Genomic DNA, 22,670 nt, shown 5'->3' with positions numbered 1-22,670 from the left:
TGGAACCATCCTCTGACTCAAAGGTTGTCAATGTATTGACCTCAGAAGGATGCAAGGATCAGTTCCCCATACAGGGATCTAAAGCTGTAATCAAATGGTCATCCAGATCTCTGCAATGGGTAGGTTTACTCACTGAGTTATCGCACCAAATTTGATAACACATAAAATAAGCATTTGCTATGCAATAGGACTCGCATTTACGCGAGACCTATTGCATTGCATCATGGACAACGGAGGAGGGGGAAGCACAGACAACGGGAGTGCGGGCGGGGGAGAGGGAGAGAGGGGGGCGCGAAGGCACAGACAAAGTAGTGCTCACAGTCTAAATAACATGTACCCTACCGTGTAACACTCGAACTAAGAGGCCAGAAGCCATGGGAGGGTACAAATGACGACATGGCCATAATAAGGAGGGACTAACAAGCCTCATAATCAATCAGGCAGCACTTACGAAAGACAATGACAAGAGCCAATTAAAAACATGGGCGGAGAGTGGGCGGAGCTTCCACTGGATACTCCATTACTGCATGCTTCGCAGAGCGACCAGCGCATGCCCGCTGCCGCTGTAGGCTTGACCTAAAAAATTGGAGGAAGAATGCAGTAGAATGCTAGAAGCACCTCTACTTTTGTTCAGAGGAACAAAAAAGAGTTGTCAAAACAGGGTTGCTGCTCTAATGGGAATTTCGGGACTTTGGCATCCGGAAAGATATTGTCTACGGCCAGGGCTTGGAAAGTTACAAGCCTAACGTTGTCCTTCAGATGTGTCTCCATGATTTAAAGCAGAAGTAACGCTGCAATTAGAAAACACATCCCTCTATGAAAAAAATAGCAGGATGGCATCTCATTATCTTTACAAACAACTTGCAGAGGAGACATGGTGGCTCGGGTAAGTCTTTGACAAAATCTTGAACTTACAATAGAAAGAAACCCCACACAGTATGTAGATCATGCCCGTCCGTTTCTTCTGTTAATTAGCGCACTTAATCACACAACACTTGGGATGATTCTCTTGAAGACCTAAGTAAAGGAATGATTAGAAACAGAACAACAAACTTCCACGTTGATTTTATTAATTTCATCACAAGGTAAGAAACGTCTGAAAAGGTAAAAGCTGAAGGATCCTCTGTGGACTAGAAAAAGTGCCCTTTTCAGAGATTGCAATAACTGCACCTACACACAGTGAAGAGCAGCCTCATACATTTGTCCGGTGTCAGTGCATATTTATAAAGCATACGCCCACAGATCCTCTTTCAGTGTGAGGGAAGAGAAGATAGTTCAGTCGTGTCTGAAATCATCACTATTGGACCAGGCCTAGGCGGTCTGTCAATCGGTTATCTCATTTATTTAACATTTGTTTCAGAATACAGAAGTCACCAACATATACTGCAGTTAAACGCAAAGAGTCCCTCTATTTACAGAATTCCATATAAATAATTGCATTGTACACTTTATACAGGAGTATCACAACATTAAGGACACAACTGTTTAGGTGTCCGGAAGGGTAGCCAGAAGAAATAGGGTAGACATCCATTGGGAACCTGAGGTGGAGAAGGAACATGCCAAGAAAAGAGTCCTGTTGAGTGGCCGTTTCACTGGCCACCTTTACCTTTCCCTCAGCACTGCATCTGCATCGTACAAACCCAGGTGGATCACGCCTCTCTCCACATAACTACTATCGATTCAATCCCATCATTAGACATTAGACATTTTATCACAGATCATCAGACTCTTACTCATCCCAAAGGGTGCCACCATGCCACAGCATTGCCCATCTGTCTCACTCCCACACAACTGTTCATTCCAATCATCATCTTTCACTATAATGCCCTATTGGGCCAGGTATGACACTGATGACCCTATTGTATCTTCACAGTTCATCGAGCTGCTGTCTACTCTCTCATGCATGTAGTTGCGTAACCTTTTCCAGCACTATGTTGTACTCTCCCTATATTTCCATCCCCGTAGTTTCTTGACACATAATTCAGTGTTTCTTTTTCTTGCTTTCTCCTCCTCGCCTCTTGTTAATTCGTTTCCTTAACGTCACCTACGGTTGCCCCCCATTACACAAACCTTTTCCATGGTCCAGCCATGATAGATTCCCAGCTGTTTCTTGCATCTCTCGTTTTGTCAAGCTGTCTCTCCGGAATATCCTCTCTCACATCTGTGTGCCTCGCCTGTTTTCACTCAAGAGAGTATTTCCAATTCCACTCTCCAGATGTGTTGCAACACAGAGTTGAATTACTTTTGCCAAATTTGATTGAAGGACGGTGACAGAAACGCACTGTGGAAGAAGTTGCTAACATCTACAATCTTCTTTCTATGTTGAAAAATATGAAAGTAGTTTGCTCTTCATTGGCTCACCTGACTTCTACCGTTTTCATAAGGAGGCGAGGAAAGTCATTCACTCTGCACTTGTATACCAGACTCCTATTGACTTCATGAAGAGGAATGATAAAGACATTTGCTCTGCACTACCTCAGCAGACTCCTACAGACTCCACCAGGAACAAGGGACAACACTGTGCTCCATACTCCTTTGCCTGGCTCTTAAGGAGATACATTCAGAAGGAATGGAAAATGCTCTGTCTCTGTAATTCTTTAGGAGGAATGGGAATGCAACTCCCCCTTTTCCTTAGCACTTTCTCCTAAAGCTTAAGAGCAATATCCCTCCCTCATTTACAATCACCTGGAAGTAGTATTCAGCTAAAGGCATGGTGAACGCCTGGCCCCTACAGGCTACTAGGCGAGAACGTTGATACAGTGGAGAAGATTGATCAAAGCCACAAAAGGATTTGATACAATCAAAATGTAGCCTTACGGTGGAAATATACAGTAATATAGCAGGCTAATCAAGAACCCTTGTATTGTGCGCCAAATCCAAAGCATTTCTTTGTCATTACACACTCTGAGAGTAAAAGAAGCAACCAACAAGCAGAGCAAAGAAAGATAACACTAAGAGAAAAACCTATCTTTGTGATAGACTCTGGAAGGTTACTGCAGTGCCTGGCAGATTTAGAGAAGCTTCAGCCACCCACCCTAACTCTCCTACATGTGAGGATTACTAGGGAGGATAGTCAGGTGACAATAACCGCCCGGATAACCATGTGGCTGAGTGATAGATTTTAGAGTTCTAGCTTAGATAACAGTGGTATTTTCATAGAAAGCAAAGAGACAACACTTTAAAGTTGATGTGAAACTCATCAGTGTAGCCACTGTAGCAGAGGGAAAGATTCCAGTTGCATGTCCTGTTAACCAGTCTTGCTGCATGATTTTGAATCATCTGCACTCAATACAACATTTAAGCGAGATCCCTGCACACGATTTCAATAGCCGATCTTATGTTCTACTTTTTTTTTGGACAGGTGATTGAGAGTTAAAAAAGAGAGTGCTTGCAAAAAAGTCCTAGATAACATGTAGGTTGCTAAGCAATATACATACTCATGCAGTGAAAGGCAATGAAACGCCTGGATAGGCCTTCAGTGACACATAGCAATTTAATTTTGGAAAAAGCTGAATTTCAACCAAAGTGGATGGGACTGTGGTATCATTTAAACTGAGACTATGTGTCATCATCCAGGATTGAATACTCTATAACTAAAAACATCAGATTTAAGCAGAGATCATTCTTAATGCCTTCCAGGGTGACACATGCTGGCAGATGTTTCCAGATCAAGGAACAGCTACTGCAGAAGGTTACTCCAGAAGATGGCCCCTCAGGTCACAGACATGTCTACAGGTCAGAGACTGACTGGATTTGAAAGTAAGTGGCTACTGCAGAGCAAAGCTTGATGGCATGGCCCACAGTTACATTTACTGGTCATTCATGATGAGTGTCATTTTGAATCTTAAGACTGCTAGCAGGAAGTGATTGAGCTGGACAGTCGCACAGAATATGAGTGCAGGCTTCAAGGAGAGATCAGAAGAGGAAAGACCCTCCTTTCTCAAAGCAGCCTCTGTGGTCAGTTTTTAGCAGCCCTAATCCAGCAACAACGTACTGTTTATGCTTTCCCTTGCAACATCGTTGTGACTATGTTATAATCTCATCTGCTCCATCATTTTATGCATACAGGGAAAACACCTTTCTGCAATGCATCTCATTCTCCCGCATAACATGCTTTTTCAATCCTTGCACAAGGGATGTCATTCCACAAACACCTTTGATAGCAAAACACTTGCATTAGGAAGTTTGCGGTGTCCACACTCTCTGTACCCATACAAGCATACACACAGCTTTCTGCGTTTCCCCAGTGTCGCAAGTGAATAACAGGGCAGCCAGCATTCACGGGCACCCACTTTGATCAGGGACACAAGAAGACCAAGCAGAAAGCTCAGTTTTCGCTGGAAGGCGAAGCTGATGACACCCTCTTGCTTGGGAAGGGAGATAATGAGGTCATAAAACTAGTAAAGGGGCCATATGGAGACCTATATCTCTTCCTAGTAGGATGTCCTTGGTCAAATGATGATAGGGTCCGACTCCACCTCTGAACCGGGCAGCAAATTACTGTTGTTCATGTTGGCATTCCGTCGAGGCAGGCTGGGAGTCAATGGAGGCACGCATGTGTCATTGGGACACCCATGCTGAAGAAGGACCTCAATGCATTCTTGGTTACCAGCACGCCTTGCATAGGCCAAAGATGTTAATCCACGGGCATCCCGGCTCTTCACATCAACACCATACTGCAGAATAAGAATGATGGAGAAAAATCAGCAAGAGCAGTAAAAGTAATCTAGAGGGGTTAACAGAGCTACATAGCATTCACATGTTTCAATATCCAATTATACCTTTCCGTGAGCACTGACTAGACCATTTACCTTGCAACCCTGTTTCCAAACCCCTGCTTTAATTCTAGGCATAAGATCATATTTTCCCTGGACTTATTCTGAACCTATTTTTGCAACCCTTAGCACTCATTAGGAGTGGCCTTTAAATTCCAATGGGCAGGTAAAGTGTTATAAGTTATGCAGGAGCATCACGTCTGGGTTATTTCACTCAGAAATCCTAGCAGATTAATTCTCCGGAAGAAATTCCTGGGAAAATGTGGGATTTGATACAGTAAATCACATTTCCACAATTTACCCCAAAATCTCACAATTCTCTCAATACTGACCACCAGAATAAGTAGGACCCCTGGTATTAATTAAGGGGTTTGGTCTATATTAGCTGTTAAACTTGGCTACTTATAAAGAGACCAAGAAAACTTAAAAGCCTTTAGAAATGTGTGGCTCAAATGCTATCATCTAGCCGTGTGCCCTAGTAATCAGTAATGTACTTTTAACAAGATCCTAAAGTCACATTCAATAAATCCTAGTTGTCAAAATTTCACTTTAAAACATACACAACAGTAATACTACTACAGTGTTAAATGTACAAAATCAGTTTTTATTTATAATTATTTTTTTTAATACAGTGTTCTATATGTATTAAAAAATTTGTTTTTCACATAAAAATTATTCAGTCCAAGTTTTAAACCGTACATAAAATAAACTCATACAATAATTTTTACAATTAAAAGGTTAAAACGAGAAAACTATATGAAATTCGACGCAGCGTTTCGGTGAATTTCTGATTGGTCACCTTCTTCAGGACATAGTTTTCTACAAATGTAATAAACAAAAATACAAATTAAATTACAGTTCATGAGAACACCATGATGGGTTCCCTTTTTACTCATATGAATACGAGACTTATAATCTTTTTCTCGTATATATAATGAATTGTATGATGTTACAGGATGTTTTATCCTATCGAAGATGGAATAACCTTGTCCCAGTTGTGATTGAGATTAAAAGTAATGATGCAGTACAAGAGTGCCGAACAAAAGATGGGAAAAAACATTTTGTCAGTAACCCTCTCATAGAACTTTTTAGTGATTTAAAAGAGTCCCTAATCGAAATTAAGTTTGAGGCTTTTCTGATGGCGGCTGCATCGTTTTTACCAAGTAAGTTTGTAGCCTGTGTATACTCGAGACGGGAGGCGTAAACAAGACCGAGTTAATACCAAATTCTAATAGTTAACGGGAGATGGGTGATTTATATTACACTCAATCCATGACTTATGGGTAGCGTTTCAAGTGGCAAGTATGTACTGCTAGCAAAAGCAAGAATAAGATCCGTCTCCACAAAACATTTAGACCAGAGTACATCTCAAAACCGTATACACAGCAGAGTCAAGGCGATCGTTGGTTTAATCTACGGACAGAAAGCATGCAGATAAAACGCCATCATTCCAGATTAAATATCGTACATGAGAATAACTTTAGAACACCAATAAAATCGTGCTCGTAACGTATTTGAATTAGAGTGCATTTTTAAACTCAAGATACAAGAAAGTGAGCGCAGTCATATTTCTAGACCAGGAGCTGTTAACATGCTTCATAGCATGCGATAAGGCTAGATCGAGCACAAAACGGGAGAATAACTTCTACTACAATAGGGTGGAAGAGCAGCTTTTTTAAATGCGACCAATAATTTTGGGACATTTCCTATAGTAGTATAAGTACCAAATGGAAAATAGTACTTACAGCCCCGGCACATTGAAATTAAAGCTGCCAATAATATTACAGTATAGTACAAACTTAAGAATATACAGATATCTGTCAGAAGCACGGGAAAACGCATGAATTTTTGTTTTTTAAATCTTGATCCACGAGAAACCGTTACTCATCAAAATCAAAACCAAATGATCAAGAACTGCAACATATTCAGGTAATTTACATTAATTAGTAATAAATCGGGGATTTCCAATACAGTACAAATAATGTAATCAAAGAAAAAAATGATATTGCAATTAATAACTGACACCACACTGTTTTTATTTTTCAGTATAACTAGCGCGCAAGACAAAAAGGGCGTTAGCATCGTAGGGGAGTCCAATCACGGCTCACCAGATTTGATGAAGTAATATTGAAGAAAAATTGATAAATTTCTTTTTAATGGTAATGTTTCATAATTGTATTTTAAATACGCTACGAAACTTGGTGGGGCTAAGTCCTGTCGGTTTCTGATATTACCTATTATATCTCTTTGTAAGGTTGCTATATACTAGCGATATATTCCATATCGGTGGCTCCTACGCACGCAGATAAGATAAGATAAAATAAAGAACTGTACCACATAGAAAGGTGTGCTTTAAACAAACTGAGATAACAGTTTAACAGAAAATACTCACTGACTTATCTGTTAATTTTCTAACGCAATCTGTCTTATTACAGGACATTCTCTGCTTTTTTAGTGGAAAGGTGGTTCCCATTTAGAATCATGCAGGAGATCCACTCTTTAGAAACTTTCCCGATAGGTAGGTTATATAACAAATATGTGGGATCATTTGTTGTTTCTATCGCAAGAGTAATATTTTGTTATAGATGTTTTTTTCATAACTCTTTATTACATAGTCATAATGTTTTTGATTATGTCATAATGCTGCACACAATTTCCTGTAAATGTCACAAAAACTTTTTATTGTTTGAATATGATTGAGGACGTTATGGTAGTTCTTGATGTTGATGTATCAATAGTAATGTACATACAATGTAGAATCAGGTCAAATCTTTTCTTGAGGATTCGAGTGCGGCAAGCTAGTGTAAAACTTACTGGTGTTCTCATGAACTGTAATTTAATCTGTATTTTTGTATATTAAATTTGTAGAAAACTAGGTCCTGAAGAAGGTGACCAATCAGAAATTCACCGAAACGCTGCGTCGACTTTCATATAGTTTTCTGGTTTTAACCATTTAATTGTAAAAAGTATTGTATGAGTTTATTTTATGTACGGTTTAAAACTTGGACCGAATCTTGTTTATGTGAAAAACAAATTTTTTAATACATATAGAACACTGTATTCAAGAAAAATAATTATTTAAAAAAACTGATTTTGTACATTTAACACTGTAGTAGTATTACTGTTGTGTATGTTTTAAAGTGTTATTTTTGACAACTAGGATTTATTGAATGTGACTTTAGGGTCTTGTTAAAAGTACATTACTGATTACTGGGGCACACGGCTAGATGATTGTATTTGAGCCACATATTTCTAAAGGGACTTTAAGTTTTCTTGGCTTAATCTACCCTGTCCCTATGTACAGTAATAGGGTGACTCCTTTTTGATTTTGGATATTACTTATTAAGAGGGCCTTTGTCTATAAACAATTTACCAAAGTTTCAATGCACCCATTTCTTCAGGTTTCTTCTGAATCCACTTACAGGAAAGTTGATTTGAACCTTTTGCCAGTTCTTCTGTACCACAATTCTTCAGAGCTGTTATGAACCAATATTGCCACAGCTCTTCTGAATCCATTTTCAAGAGTAATTTTGAACCCAATTCTTTCAGATGCATATTTATTTAATATCTGCTATAGCACAACTTCAAAAAGTGGTGTGAGTGTGCTTTATGAAGAACATCTTACACACAATCAAGTAGAGATTAGGAAAGGAGAAAAGGTCAGATAGCATGAAAAAGGCACTAGGGTATATAGCAGGATATACAGTTGAAAGGGGGTAGTCAACTTTACAAGGAAATTCTATTGCGTCTATGGCGATTATAACACTGACTCAAGTACGAAGTACAATAACCCTAACAGAACTATTTAACAGTTCATCAATTTCAGAGATAAAGTATACTGGGATACACGGAGGTGAGGTTAAATATGGTGGAGGTGGAGCTTTGGGGATTTTGTATGAAGTAATTAAAAAAATATGTTTTAACCCAATGTCAAAGAGTTCTTCTGAGGACGTATTCATTCTGGCATTCATCTGATCAGATTTTCATAATTAATTTGAACCTATTTTACTGTGTTCTTCTGAACCCTTTATCCATAGAGTTCAGCTAAATACATTTGCTACATTTCTTCTGAACCCATTTAATAAAGTATTTCAAAGCCAATTTCTATGATCCTATTCTCCTCAGTTCTTCTAACTCAATGTTCCCAGGCTCTCTGGAACAACTTTAACACAGTTAGCCCTTACTTATTTTTCACAGCTCGTTTGAACCCATCCTCACAAGTTCTTCCTCTGTACACATTTCCAAAAGTTCTTCTGAATCCTTTCCCCAGCGGTCTTCCACCACGCATTTCTTGACTTGTTCTGAACCTATTACCCAGTCCCTATGAAACGTTGTACCTGAGCTTGTCTGAACAAATGTTAATTGGATTTCAGGTACCATTTAGTACAGTTATTCTGAATCTGTGTTCCTCTGAACATATTTCAATATTTTCTTTGGAGTTGATTCTCTGGGTCCTTTAAATATTTTTATAAACAGATACTATACCAAGTTAGTCTGCACACTTTATCTGCAAAGTCCAGCTGAACACAATTTAGAAAGTTCTTCTTATTCCATTTGTCTAACCAGTTTCTATGAGCTTGTCAGAATCCATTAAGCTGAGTTCTGTTGCATCAATTTTCTGATGTTATTCTGAATTCGCTATCCATTAAGTTACTCTGGCTGCATTCTCTTAGTTCTTATGAAAATGCTGGGTTCCGAATCTAATTTGCAGTCTTTCCGAACCCAATGTTACCAGACTTCATATGAACTAATTTTCCAAATGTTGTCCTAAACCAATTCCAAAGAGTTCTACGAAGACCATCTTCTACCATTCTTCTGAAAATGTTTTCAGGGTTCACCACAACCTATTTCACTGAGCTCTTCTGAACCTACTTCACTGAGTTCTTCTAAACACTTTATCCAAAGAGTTCAGCCGAACATATTTCATACTGTGCTTCTGAAACTATTTCACACAGTATGCTGAGGGAATTCCTATAAATGGACTCCCCAAAGTACTTCTAACTCAAAGTCCCTCAGCAGTTCACAGTTATTTTCTCAAAGAACTGAAGAAATAACTTCTTGAAGCTCATTTCAACTGAATTCCCCAAGTTCTTCTGAATCCACTGCCATGAATTCCTTTGAAGCCCTTTCCAGGAGCTCTTCACACATTTTAGAGTGTGAATGTTTCCATGTGAATCAATTCTATGAACCTGCTTATCCAAGTTCATCCAAACCCATTTCCATCTGTTCCAATATATCCATTTTCCTATGTTCATCTGATTCCATTTATGAAAGGTAATCTAAAGCTATTGTGCTGTGCTTTTCTAAACTCCTACCAATGAGTGTCCCTCAGCACTAACCGAAAATCTTCTAAATGCCTTTGCCTGTGATTTTCTGAACTCCTCCAATGGGTTAATCTGAGCTCATCTTCATGAGTCAATCAGAACCTATTATTCAATGTTACTTGAAAGCCATTTCTTAAATGTTGTCTAACTTCAGATTACTAAAGTTTACCAAATCAAATTCCCAGGGCTTTTCTGAACTACATTTTCTAAGATGGCACTTGAATATATTTTCCCAAGATTCTTCTGAACACAATTTTCACAATGATTCCTGAACTTTTTTTACTAGAGGTCTACTGACTCCAATTCCCTGAGTTGATCTACAACAACAATCCACAGAACCCACCTAATGGCATGTCTTTCAATTTCTCAGAGCCCATTTAGCTCGACTCTTCAGAACCATTTCCCCCATGGTTTGCTTGAACCAATTTCTTAGATTTTAAACTGATTATCCTGAGCATATCTGAACCAATGTAGCTGAGTTCTTCTGAATCAACTTTCACATTCTTCCCAAACAATTATCCACATATTTTATTCAAATCTTTTCTGTGAGTACTTCTGAACCTTTTTGCTGAGGTATCCTCATGCATTTCTCCCTTTCCTCTGAACTTATTTCTCCAACTTCTGATCCACATTCCCCAAGGCTTGTTTGCACCCATCTTCTGAGTTCTACAGAATGTATTTACATGTTCCTATGACTCCATTTATTTATATTCTTCCTAATAATTTTCCCTGACTTCTTATGACCTCCTTTCCCAGAGTTCTCTTGAACTCTTAACCCTAAGTGCGTCTGAACTCTTTTCATACATTCTTCTGAGCAAATGTTTGCTAGTACTTTTAACTTTCCATTAGTTCCTCTGAGCAACTTTTTCCAGGTGTTTTCAACTCATGCTTATGATTTATATCTCAATCATGCCATAAAGATTATGGGCCAGCTGTACGGCGAGAATTAGCATGCGCAAACAGGTTTGCGACCCATTTGCGCATGCTAATACTGATAGGGCCATGTGCAAACACTATTTTGCAACTCACAAATAATTTGCAACTGCAAAATAGTGTTTTGCGACTCGCGTTCAGGAAGGGGCGTTCCCTATCTAATATCGAGCCACAAGCCATATACCAATGTTTTGCGAACACACACAAATTACCACCCTTTCATCGAGAGGGTGGTAATGCAGTCACAAATGGGAAGGGGTCGTCAGGGGACCCCTTCCCCTTTGAGACTGGCTCTGAAATATTTTTTAAGGGCAGGCAGTGATCTAAGGGACCACTACCTGCCCTTAAAAAATGAAGCTAAAACATTTAATTTTTTTAAAAAATGCATCCGGTTTTCTTTTAAGGAAAACGGGCTGCATTTTTTTTTTTTTAAACTGCTTTATTGACAAGCAGTCACAGACATGGAGGTCCGCTGAACCCAGCAGGCCACTATTCCTGGGTGGGCGAGCCATTCCCAATGGGGTCGCAAATTGCGAGTGGCTCATTAATATTCATGAGCTTCACATTTTGCGACCCCATTGGGAATCGCAATCAGTGTCTCTGACACTGTTATAGAGTGCAAATTGCGACTCGCAATTTGGAATGGTCGTACATCTGGCCCTATCTGAATCTGTTTCCCAAGTTTTCTGAACAACATCTTCCTAGACTTCACCTGATTCAATTTTAATGAAGTTTTCCTGAATTTCTGTCCTGTTTTACTCCGAAACATTTTAGAGAATTCCTTCAATACCAAAATCCCAGTTCTTCTTGATCTACATTTCCGAATCCTTTTAAACCCATTACCTACAAATGATTTTAAGTCAAGTTTCTGAGTTCTTCCGAATCTATTTCATTCAGCTTTTCTGAAACCCATTTTCAAATGTTTGCAGGAAAACTATTCCTAGGAATTTGCCTGAACTAATTTCCAAGATTTATTCTGAAAGTTATCTACTGAAGTCGCATGAATCGGTCTTTCTTTAAACCAATTTTCCTGAGTTCTTCCCAAATCCATATCCCTTAGTTAAATCCAAACATTTTGGGCGATGGTTGCCAGTGCTGAGGCAACCTGGTGCCTGGGAAGTCAGCTGGACTTCTCTTTAGAGCCATCTGCGCACCTCCTGTAACCTGCAATTAAGAGCCAGAGGTGGGCATCCAATTTTTTTAGAACCAGGACCAGGTTGAGGTAAAATGTACCAGTCTGCAATCCACCACAACCAACAGGATGATCTTGGCCGGTGTGTGGTGCGGAGCTGCAGCAGCCATTTTGCAGCCTCTAGTGATAGCTTGAAAAGAGGTAAGGCCATGTTGGAGTAGGCCTGATGTTGTGTGGGGCTCTGGTCATGTGACTTGCAAATGGTGCAGGCCTGCCTTGTAGTGGTGAGGCTGGAATACGGGTGTGGGGATGGTGCGGGGTGGTGTTATGCCCATCTTCAGCATGTGGGGCTTTGACTTGCCTCCACTCACAGCTGTATAAAAAGGCTCCGGATTCAAGACTCGCCAGCATTAGAAGATAATCGGCAGCTACTAGGTGACTTTTGGAGTAACTCAGGGATACCCTTTGCCCATGCCAGGAGTTCCTCAAAGAACTGATGGTGTGGTCTCCTACACATTAACCAACACAACAAAAAAATTCATTTATTTCATGGGCTGATCAGGAAGAGGCGCATACTGCACTAGGTCTTAGGACTACAAATGGCTCCCAATCAACAATAACTCTAAAGCTGCAAGAAAAGGCACAAGAACACAAGAGAAGTGGGAGAGACCTCGACCATCAATAAACACTCTGTGCAATGCCTGAATATTGCACCTGTACTTGATTAATGACTGTGGGGAATGCAACAAAATGAGGCACTATCTACTTCATAATACACTTCACAGTTGGAGGCTTTACACAAAAGTGTTGCAGGAGTTAGTGGTATGGTGGGTGGGTTTGGATGAGGTTGGCCACAACACGCCTCACCAACACATCAATGATGTATCTAATCCTTACCCATGGTAGGTTGACTGTTGTAGTTATCTTAATATATGTTATTTAGGTTGGGGATATGCAATGGGAAGGGGGTAGAAGTGCCAACCAGAGATTTTGATGTTCAAAAAAGGAGATTCCATAAGTAACCTTGTAAACAATCACACACACAAGGTAGAGAAGTGACAACCAAGAGTTCAGGTGTAGTGCTGCCATGGTTAACATATTCACATGGAATAATATCAAGGGGTTGAATTTCCCCATTAAGAGCTACACATTTTGAAGGGCAGACAGGGCAGAGCTCCCGGACATATGCCAACGTCTCCAAGAAACTCGTCTACTTTAAAAGTTGTCCCCATGATGAGGCACCAGGTATTCATACATCAATTCTTCGCCTCAGCAGATGCCAAAAAACCTGAAATAATGGTAGCACAGCCAGAGATCTTCCTTAATCAGTATTTAATGTAACATCATTTTGGGGAATTTAAACTTTCATGGAATATACTGACTGAAAAACTTAACAATATGTATTCATGTAATGACCTGGCAAAAACAGCCTCTTCACTCACCCAATGTCTTCTAACTAAACCCACTGTTATTGACTGATCTGACCATCTAGGAAAACCTTTCTTACTCATATCTCATATAGAAGCAAAAAATAGTCAAAACTCTAAAATATGGAGTCATTAAAGTCTATTCCTACAAAGCACCCCTCTGAAAGATTTTAGGGCCAGATTTACATACACCCATTCGACAACCAGAAAATGCAATTTGCAGTGCACCCTATGCACTGATTGGAAACATCACAAATTGTCCGTTGGCAGGGGTTTGGAAAGCTGCTTCTCTAATGAACAACTGAGAATGACTTCAAATGCATGAATGAAGAATTTTAATTAAAAACATACTCTGTCATTTGCACCTGCTTTCCAAAATGAGAGCTATTTTTTAAAAAAGCAGGCCCGATCCCATGGTCTTTATGGTCTAATTTCCAAGTGCTCTTCTGAACTCTTTTAATTGGTTCTTCTGTTCCTCTTTCCTGGGTTTGTTTTGAAGCCATTTAAATGTCCATGGGAGCCCACTTAACTGGGTTCTTCTGAACAAGATATACCCTGAGTTTAGCTGCAACAATTTCCCTAAGCTCATTTGAATCCATTTATCTGATTTCCTATGAACACCATTGCATATGTTTCTCTAATTCAATTTCCCTGACATTTTCTTAACCACATCCTCTAGTGTTCTTCTGACTGCAAATCACAGAGTGCTGCGCCCCTTTGAAATCTGCTGAAACCTGGTCTCTCAGTTTTCCTGAACTCCAATCTCATTTTCCATAGTTCATCTGAATCCAATATTTTTCTCAAAAAAATGTTTCAGAATTCTTCTGATGTCAATTTCCAGAAATCTTCTTAGCTTCATTTTTCTTTTCAAAGTTTATGGCCGCATCCATGTTACTCCTAAATCCTTTTCTATGAGTTGTTCAGGTCTTTTTACTCACATTGTTCAAATTTCCCTGAGTATTTATAAACCCATTTCCCCACTTTGACTGAACAAATTTCCCTGAGCTCTTCGGAACCCATTTACATGAGTTCTTTCTAACCCATTCTATGCATTGCTGTAAATACATTCACCAAGTCCCTCAGAACCTATTTCTGAGTTTTGTATAGCCCCTTTGCTGCATATTTCAGATGAACCCATTTCTTAGAGTTCTTCCAAAATACAAAGCTGAGTTCCCGGCACTGATTTAGTTGGGGTATTCTGAACACATATAACTATTATTTCCTGAAATCCATTAACCAATAAGTTAATGTGAAACCTTTAATATGTGTTCTTCTGAATCCATTTCTATTTGCTCTTCTGAACCACTTCCCCAGGGTACTTTTAAGATACATTACATGATCTGAGCCCTGTTAACTGAGTAGTTCTGAATTCCCTTATTAGAGTTGTACTGCACTTACTCATAGAACCCTTTTCACATGATATCAGATGAAAACATCTCTCTGAGCTTTTCAGAGCTCATATACTAGTGTTTGTCTGACAGAACTTACCTGAGCTCTTCTAAACCCATTTACACTTATTTCCTTTTGTATCCATTTTTATGAGTATTTTTGAAGCACTGAAGCAGGGTAAATCTGAATAAATTTTCCTATGGACTTCTGAACCCTTTTCCTTTGTTTATTGTGAACGTATAACCCACAAAGTTAATTTGTACCAATATTTCTGTGTTCCCCTGAAGCCATTTTACAGATGTTTTGGGACACACTACCCCCAGGGCTTTTCTAAGATTATTTGAGTGATGCTGAATTCATATAGAGGTATCTCTGAATCCCATTATACATGGAATTCATAGAACTCATTTCCTCAAATTCCTTTTGACTGCTTTCACTAAGGAACTCCTTTCACTCATCTCTATGAGTTCTTTTAAAAGTATTGCTTTTCTTTCCTACAAGACCATTTTCCAAGAATGTGTCTGAATTCATTCTTTCATAGGTTGCCAGAACCTTTTCCCACAGTTAATCACAACTCAATTTTCTTCTGAGTGTTCCAAAACGTGTTTCTAAAGTTCCTCTTAACTGAAGTCTCCAGAGTTCTTCCGAGAATATTTTTGGATTATCTTTTGAACATGTGTGACTGATAATGTGTAACTATTTTCAAACACTTTACAGAGCTCATTGCAATAGTTCTTCTTGAAGCACATCGAAGAGTTATTCTTGTAGTAATTTTCCCCAAAGATCATCTAAATATATTTTACTGAGTGTGTCTGAAACCTACTACTGAGAGTTTTTCTTGTCCTTTTTCCCCAAGTTTGCCTGAAACCATTTTTTGGAGTTTTTCTGAACCGATTTCCCCAAATTCTTCCTGAACCCATACCCAGAGCTACTGATACATTTAACCAGAGTCCTCCTAAACCAATTTCCCGGAACCTACTTAACCCATTTTGAGTTTGCCTGAATTATTTGTCTTGGGTTCGTCTGAATCCTTTCCCCAAGTTCAAGTGAACCTACTTCTTCAAGTTCCTTTGAACCAATGTATTTGAATTAATATGAACTAATTTCCCAAGGGTTCTTCAGAAGCAATACATTTTTATTTAATCTCAACCCATCCTACAATTTCGTCTGGACCCCTTTTCTAAAGTTCTCATGAACCACTCCTCCATGTTGAGTGTTTGACCCAAATATCAAGAAAACATTTGGTGGGCCACAAATATCGGAGCACCATACTGAATTGTCAAGAATATCTAGGGACTTAACACTGATGGTAAAGAATATTTTTTTAGGTATTTAAAATCATTTTTTAAATATAGTTGTATGTAATATTGTCTTATTTAATACAGATGTATATAATATCTTTTTAAAATATTTTGATAAGATTCTGTTATTTTGGTGTTATAAGTTATTAGTATTGTAGTAATATTTATGTTAAATTTGTTTTAGTGTATTCTGTAAATTGTTATTCAAAACTTTTTTTAAGTTAATTTAACTAGAAGAACAAGTTACTTACCTTCGGTAACGATATATCTGAAAGAAATATAGATTAGTTATAGATTCCTTACCATAGAATTACCCCCAGGCGTCAGACTGGATCCGGAGAAATTGTTTCTTAGCAGTACCCCTGCACATCGGTGGGTGGCGACATTCCACGCTAGAAGCGCAGAGCCATGTAAGAGACTGATTACTGGTGCACAAACTAGGGCCCTGAAAGGGAGTCCCTCACACTAGAAGTCAGTTCGCAGAATGAGGAGGATGGGTAAGCGGTAAGGAATCTATAACTAATCTATGTCTCTTACAGATATATCGTTACCAAAGGTAAGTAACTTGTTCATCTGAAAGAGCCAAATATTTATAGATTACTTCCCTTAGAATAGATACCCCAGCAATTCCAACCCCGGAGGTGGGTCTACGAACCAAGTTCACACCAGAAGTCCAGGAGAACTGAACCGCCAAAGAAGCCATCTCTCCTGACTTGACTATCCAGGCAGTAGTGCTTGGTGAACGTGTGCAGTGATGCCCGGGTGGCCGCCTGGCAGATGTCACTGAGGGGGACTCCACGCCCCAAAGCAGAAGTGGCTGCCGTCGCCCTGGTGGAGTGGACGCGCAGGCCTACCGGAGGTTCCTTTTTCGCCAAGGAATGGCATATTTTGATGGAAAGAACGACGCATCGAGAGATGGTCCGTTTCTGCACTGCCCGACCTTTCTTTGCACCTGCATAGCCCATGAAGAGTTGATCATCCAACCGGAATTGGCATCTGCGATCAAGATAAAACGATAACACACGTTTTGGATCCAGACGGTGGAGTCTCTCCTCCTCCTTGGACGGATGCGGAGGTGGCAAGAAGGTGGGCAAAGTGATGGCCTGACCTATGTGGAAAGAGGTAACCACTTTGGGAAGGAATGAAGACCTTGTGTGGAGTAAAACCTTGTCCGGATGGACTGCAAGGAAAGGAGGCTTAGATGAAAGAGCTTGAAGCTCACTTACACTTGTGAGCAGAGGTGAGGACAACCAGAAAGGCCATTTTGAGAGTTAAGAGCGTAAGAGGGCAATTATGTAGCGGCTCGAAGGGAGCGCACATAAGATAGGCTAAGACCAGGTCCAAGTCCCACTGGGGCATCACGAAAGGAACAGGATGAAAGAGATGAGTGATGCCCTTAAGAAACCTATTTACAATTGGGGACTTGAAAAGAGAAGGCTGGTCAGGCCGCCGAAGAAAGGCCGAAATGGCCAAGAGACAGCCTTTCAGAGTGCCAAGAGCGGAGCCCTGTCGGGCAAAGGAAAGAAGGAAGAAGAGAACCTCAGAAATGGGGGCAGAGAGGGCATCTACAGCCTTTGCTGCACACCAAGCCACAAATGTGTTCCACTTACAGGGGTATACCGTTTTAGTGGAGGGACGCCTGGCTGTCAAGATTACATTACAGACTTCGGGAGGACAGTTGAAAGCTGAAAACTGACGCCGCTCAATCTCCACGCAAGGAGGTGGAGGCTGGACAGGTTCGGGTGGTGGACCGTCCCCTGCTGCTGCGACAGAAGACCCTCCTGAAGAGGCAGTCTGATCGGAGGATCAATGGCCATGTGTAAGAGCTCAGGATACCAGACTCTCCGTGCCCAGTCCAGAGCCACAAGATTGACCTGTGCCCGGTTGCGCTTGATCTTTTTCAGCACTCTGAGCAGAAGTGGTATAGACGGAAAGGCGTATAGAAGACCGCAACTCCACTCGCGACAAAAGGTGTCGCCAAGCGAGTGTCACCTTGGAAATTCCAACATGCAGAACTGCTGACATTGCGCGTTCTCTTCGGTGGCGAATAGATCTAACCAAGGCTCTCCCCACTGTCGAAAGAGAACTTGCACCACCTCCGAGTGAATATGCTATTCGTGATCCATCAGGTATCTGTGGCTGAGTACGTCCGCCCTGGCGTTCAGAGAAACTGCCAAGTCTTGAACCACCAGGGACATGCCCTGATGTTCCAGCCATGTCCAGAGACAAAGGGCCTCCTGACATAGGGTCCACGACTCCACCCCGCCCTGTTTGTTGCAGTACCACATGGCGGTGGTGTTGTCCGTGAACACCTGCCCTACTCTTCCTCCGACCAAAGGAAGGAATGTTTTCAGAGCGAGACGGAACGACCGTAGCTCCAGAAAGTTGATGTGGATCCGGGACTCTGCCGGAGACCAGAGGCCACTGATCTCCACCTCTCCCATGTGGCCGCCCCATCCCAGAAGTGACGCATCCGTCACCACTGTGAACTCTGGTTAGGAAAGTAAGCGGGATCTGCTGTTGACCCAATCCTGGTTCTAAAGCCACCACTGCAGTTGGTGTGCAGTGCCCTCTGGACGCAATTGGAAAGATAGCCCTAATGCTGCACCCACTGGAACTTCAGCTCCCACTGCAGAGCCCGTATATGCCACCTGGCATGATCCACCAGCAGGATGCAGGAGGCCATGAGGCCCAGCAGCCTCAGGGTCATTCTCACAGAAACCCGGGATAAGGGCTGAAACATCGGTATCATAGCCCGAATATCACGGACTCGCTGCTCGGGAGGATAGGCCCGAAACTGCGCTGTGTCCAGAACCACTCTGATGAAAAGGAGCTTCTGAGAGGGAATCAGGTGTGACTTCGGCACATTGATTGAGAACCCCAGTGAGTGCAGGAGGTGCGCCACAGTCTGGAGGTGGGAGACGACACCCTGGGGCGAGCCCGCCTTCAACAGCCAGTCATCCAGATAGGGAAAGACTTGATTCCCTGATCTGCGCAGATGAGCTGCGACCACCGAGATCACTTTCGTGAACATTCGAGTGGCACTGGTATGGCGAAAGGGGAGCACGGTAAACTGAAAGTGCTTGTGGCCTACCGTGAACCGCAGGTAGCGCCGGTGGGCAGGCAAGATGGGGATGTGAAAGTAAGCGTCCTGCAAGTACAACGCTACCATCCAGTCTCCAGGGTCGAGGGCACACAGGACCTGAGCCAGATTCAACAGCTTGAGTGGGTGTAACAGCCCAACAGACATGCGGTGTTTACCGACCGTAGTCCCAAGCTGGAGGAAGAAAACATTTTCTTCCCAAGGTGGTCCAGCTTTTTGGATTCCATATCGGGTGGTGCATTAGGGAATGCGCTTTTGGAGGTAGAGGCTTGGCCCACCAAGCTCTTGGGGGTGGGGTGTTGGGAGAGGAAAGTGGGGTCGCCCGGGGCTGGGCGGTGTTGTCGGGCAATCCTCCTGTCCACAGGAGCCCCTGTGTTGGGCCTGGACCAGGTGCCCAAAAGGATGTCTGTGAGGGCTTCATTAAACGGCAGCAGGGGCTCTGAAGAGCTCTCTACCGGTTGAAGCACCTCTGTCAGGAGGTTAGTCCTGACTGCCACCGTAGGTAGCTCGAGGTTGATAGCCTCGGCCACCCTACGCAACACCACTGCATATGACGCTCCCGCCTCCGTAGCCACGGTAGGAGGAGACAACATGCCAAGGTCTGGTGAGGTATCCAGATGACTGGCTTTCTCCAGTTCCTCTCTCCAGTCCTGTTCGTAAACCAACTGGTCGGTTAAAGGGTCCCCAGACCCCTGCCAGTCCTCCTCACCCTCCTCTGGCTGCCAATCTGGTCTTAAAGAGCCAGGTAGAACAGGGGCACAAAAGTACCCATTGGCGCCGGATCCGGCATCTGTCTACGCCAGTCCGACTCGGTGTCTACCTCGAGGTGGAGGCCGGGGTCGACATCGGCTGGAGACACAGCTGATGCCGGTTGCGGACGTGGTGCCGGTGGAAAACGCGCCGGAGGTGGCTTAACATGGTCGACCGGCGCAGATCCGCATCCAGGCCTGGATCCAAGGGGACCCTACAGCACTGAGGCTGAAGCCACTGGCGCCGAAGGCCCAGGGCCCTCAGCTGAGTGCGCGGGGCCTGATGGCACGCCGGCGGAGTCGGGCTGCCCATAGATGGCATGCATCACTTCATAAAACTGATGAAGCTGGTCAGGGGTCGCTCCCAGTCCCAGGAAGGGGGGAAACCTGGAGCTGATCCTACGGGCTTCGCAAGCGGAGCCGCAGGAGGGGCACCACCCGCATCCCTCGTCACGTCGGCCTACGGATGGGGAGAAGTCGAAGAGCAACGATGCTTCTTCGACTTCTTCTAGTGCTTCGACTTACCTGACCCAGAGTGCGAAGACTTAGATTAAGAATGGTGTTGGCTCCGTGACCAGGCCCTTGACGTCCTACATGACTGGGACCTCGAACGGTGCAGAGCTGACTGCCGGGCCTCGAGTAGCTTTCGGGACTGCTCCCGCAAAGACTTCGGGGCCATAGTGCGGCAGTCGGAGCACGACTTGGGGTCGTGATCACGCTCCAGGCAGTAGAGGCTCACGAGGTGCGGATCCGTCACCGACATCAGTCGGTGACAGGAACCGCAAACCTTGAAGCCGGGCATCCCTCGGGGACCAGGAGTCGATGGAATCAAAAAACGAAGTCGACAAAAGTCAAGAAAAAGTCCGTCAAAAACTGACTGGAGGTACCGGTCTCTCTGGATCTGCGCTTGCTGGTGCGGAAAAAGAAAGAACTGACGTCAGTGCGCAAGGGCTTAGTCTATGTAGCTACCATAACCTCATCCCGGCGACCACGACGCCGACGCCGAACTCAGCGTCCACCGACGCCACCTTCAAAGGCGCTGGAGTACTGCTGACGAAAAACTTTCTGGATCCAGTCTGACGCCTGGGGGTAATTCTAAGGTAAGGATTCTATAACTAACTGTTTCTTTCAGATGTATAAGTTTATTCATTTTTATTTTTGTTATTTAACATTTAGATGCAATGTATTTTTATTAACTTTAGTTTATTTTATTGCATTTATTCATATAAAATTGTATGAGTATTTAAAACTTTAATATAGAAAGGTAATTAAATATAATGCTATATATTGTAAAATCGATACACTTACCTGTTTTTTATGATATTCTGGTCCATGATATTTTTGTCTTAATAATTTTGTGGTTTACATACAAAGTATATTAACACAATATTGTGGTTCCCAATATTTTTTTTCACAATATGTGTTTATCATTATATTTGTATTCCTGGCATCTTGTCATACAACACTGAGTTGATATGAATATGTTCTCAGTTTATCAGAATTAATTTCCAGTCATTTGTGAATCAATTTTGCCAAGTGTTTATACAACCATTTAGCAAGTTTTGTTGAACTCATTTCCTACATTCCCCTCAATGCCCCTATACTAAGCAATAATACAAAAAATCGGATAACCTTGTTACCTTACATTTCACATACTTGAAAGAAATGTTCACCCTTCAAACTTTCTGATACTTCTGATATCAGAGAACAAAACTGTACTCACCAATACAGAGGTATAGTAGTGCACAAACAAATGGCAGACACTGTGGGATGTTAAAAAGGCCAAGCTACCATAACATTTCTTTGGATGAGTTTTGGCTGTAGTATCCTAAACAATTTTTCCATTGGGTCCTCATAGCCTAGGCTAGTAGCCAGCTATTGCAGAAGTCTATATGTCTGAACAATTAAGTACTTATATGGTATACAGCAGTCAAGGGTAGCATGTTTGTCAGGCAGTTCATTTCATAGATACAGATCTTAGGATATCAGCTGCAAAACGTTATTTGCTGGTAATGACATGAGACAAGACTTCATTGTCAAGAATGTGTTTATGGTTTCTTATTCTTCTGAAACGCCACTGGGTAACCCATGGGTTGTACCAGTATTAGTGGAATTTTGAAGCCTGAGTCCGCCCCTTACATTTATAATGTAAACAGCAACATTGTATATTGTGTCCTTAAGAAGACTCTGGCTGGACTAAAGCCTCTATAAGCACAAACAAATGGTGCATCTCTAGCCGCTCCCCCTGCTGGCCCTAGGGGATGAACCATTGGCACCCCCTTTTGACCTCATGAGTGATACTTCATGACTAAAATACAAAGAGATCCTTAACCAGTTATACTAAGTAAATATCACTATACATTTATCTTCACCTGTTTTTCAAAATGTTTGCTGCATTATACCGGATAGTCCACAACACGCATGACAGAATATAAGATTTTGTGACACCATGCCAGTACTATTGGGCTATGATTGTAAAGGCATTGCATTGCTGACGTGCTCCTACTAACATGATATGCAGGAATTCAGCATAAAAA

The 22,670-nt window shown here is 41.9% G+C and overlaps 1 protein-coding gene across 2 annotated transcripts in view; it reads right to left on the bottom strand.

Annotated features, from left to right (window-relative positions):
* Positions 1-1,049: 1,049 nt before the first annotated feature.
* AGAP3 (ArfGAP with GTPase domain, ankyrin repeat and PH domain 3) overlaps positions 1,050-22,670 on the bottom strand; it is a 1,862,985-nt gene continuing 1,841,364 nt past the window's right edge. For both annotated transcript variants that reach the window (XM_085628261.1, XM_085628260.1), the window contains exon 18: positions 1,050-4,676. In XM_085628261.1, the coding sequence (XP_085484387.1) occupies positions 4,452-4,676 (225 nt within the window). In that variant the 3' untranslated portion in view covers positions 1,050-4,451. The remainder of the gene's footprint in view (positions 4,677-22,670) is intronic.

This window comes from Triturus cristatus, chromosome 10 (assembly GCF_964204655.1).
Source record: "Triturus cristatus chromosome 10, aTriCri1.1, whole genome shotgun sequence".
NCBI lineage: Eukaryota > Metazoa > Chordata > Amphibia > Caudata > Salamandridae > Triturus > Triturus cristatus.
Note: the sequence above shows the minus strand (reverse complement) of the source record. Positions and strands in the feature narration are given on the sequence as shown.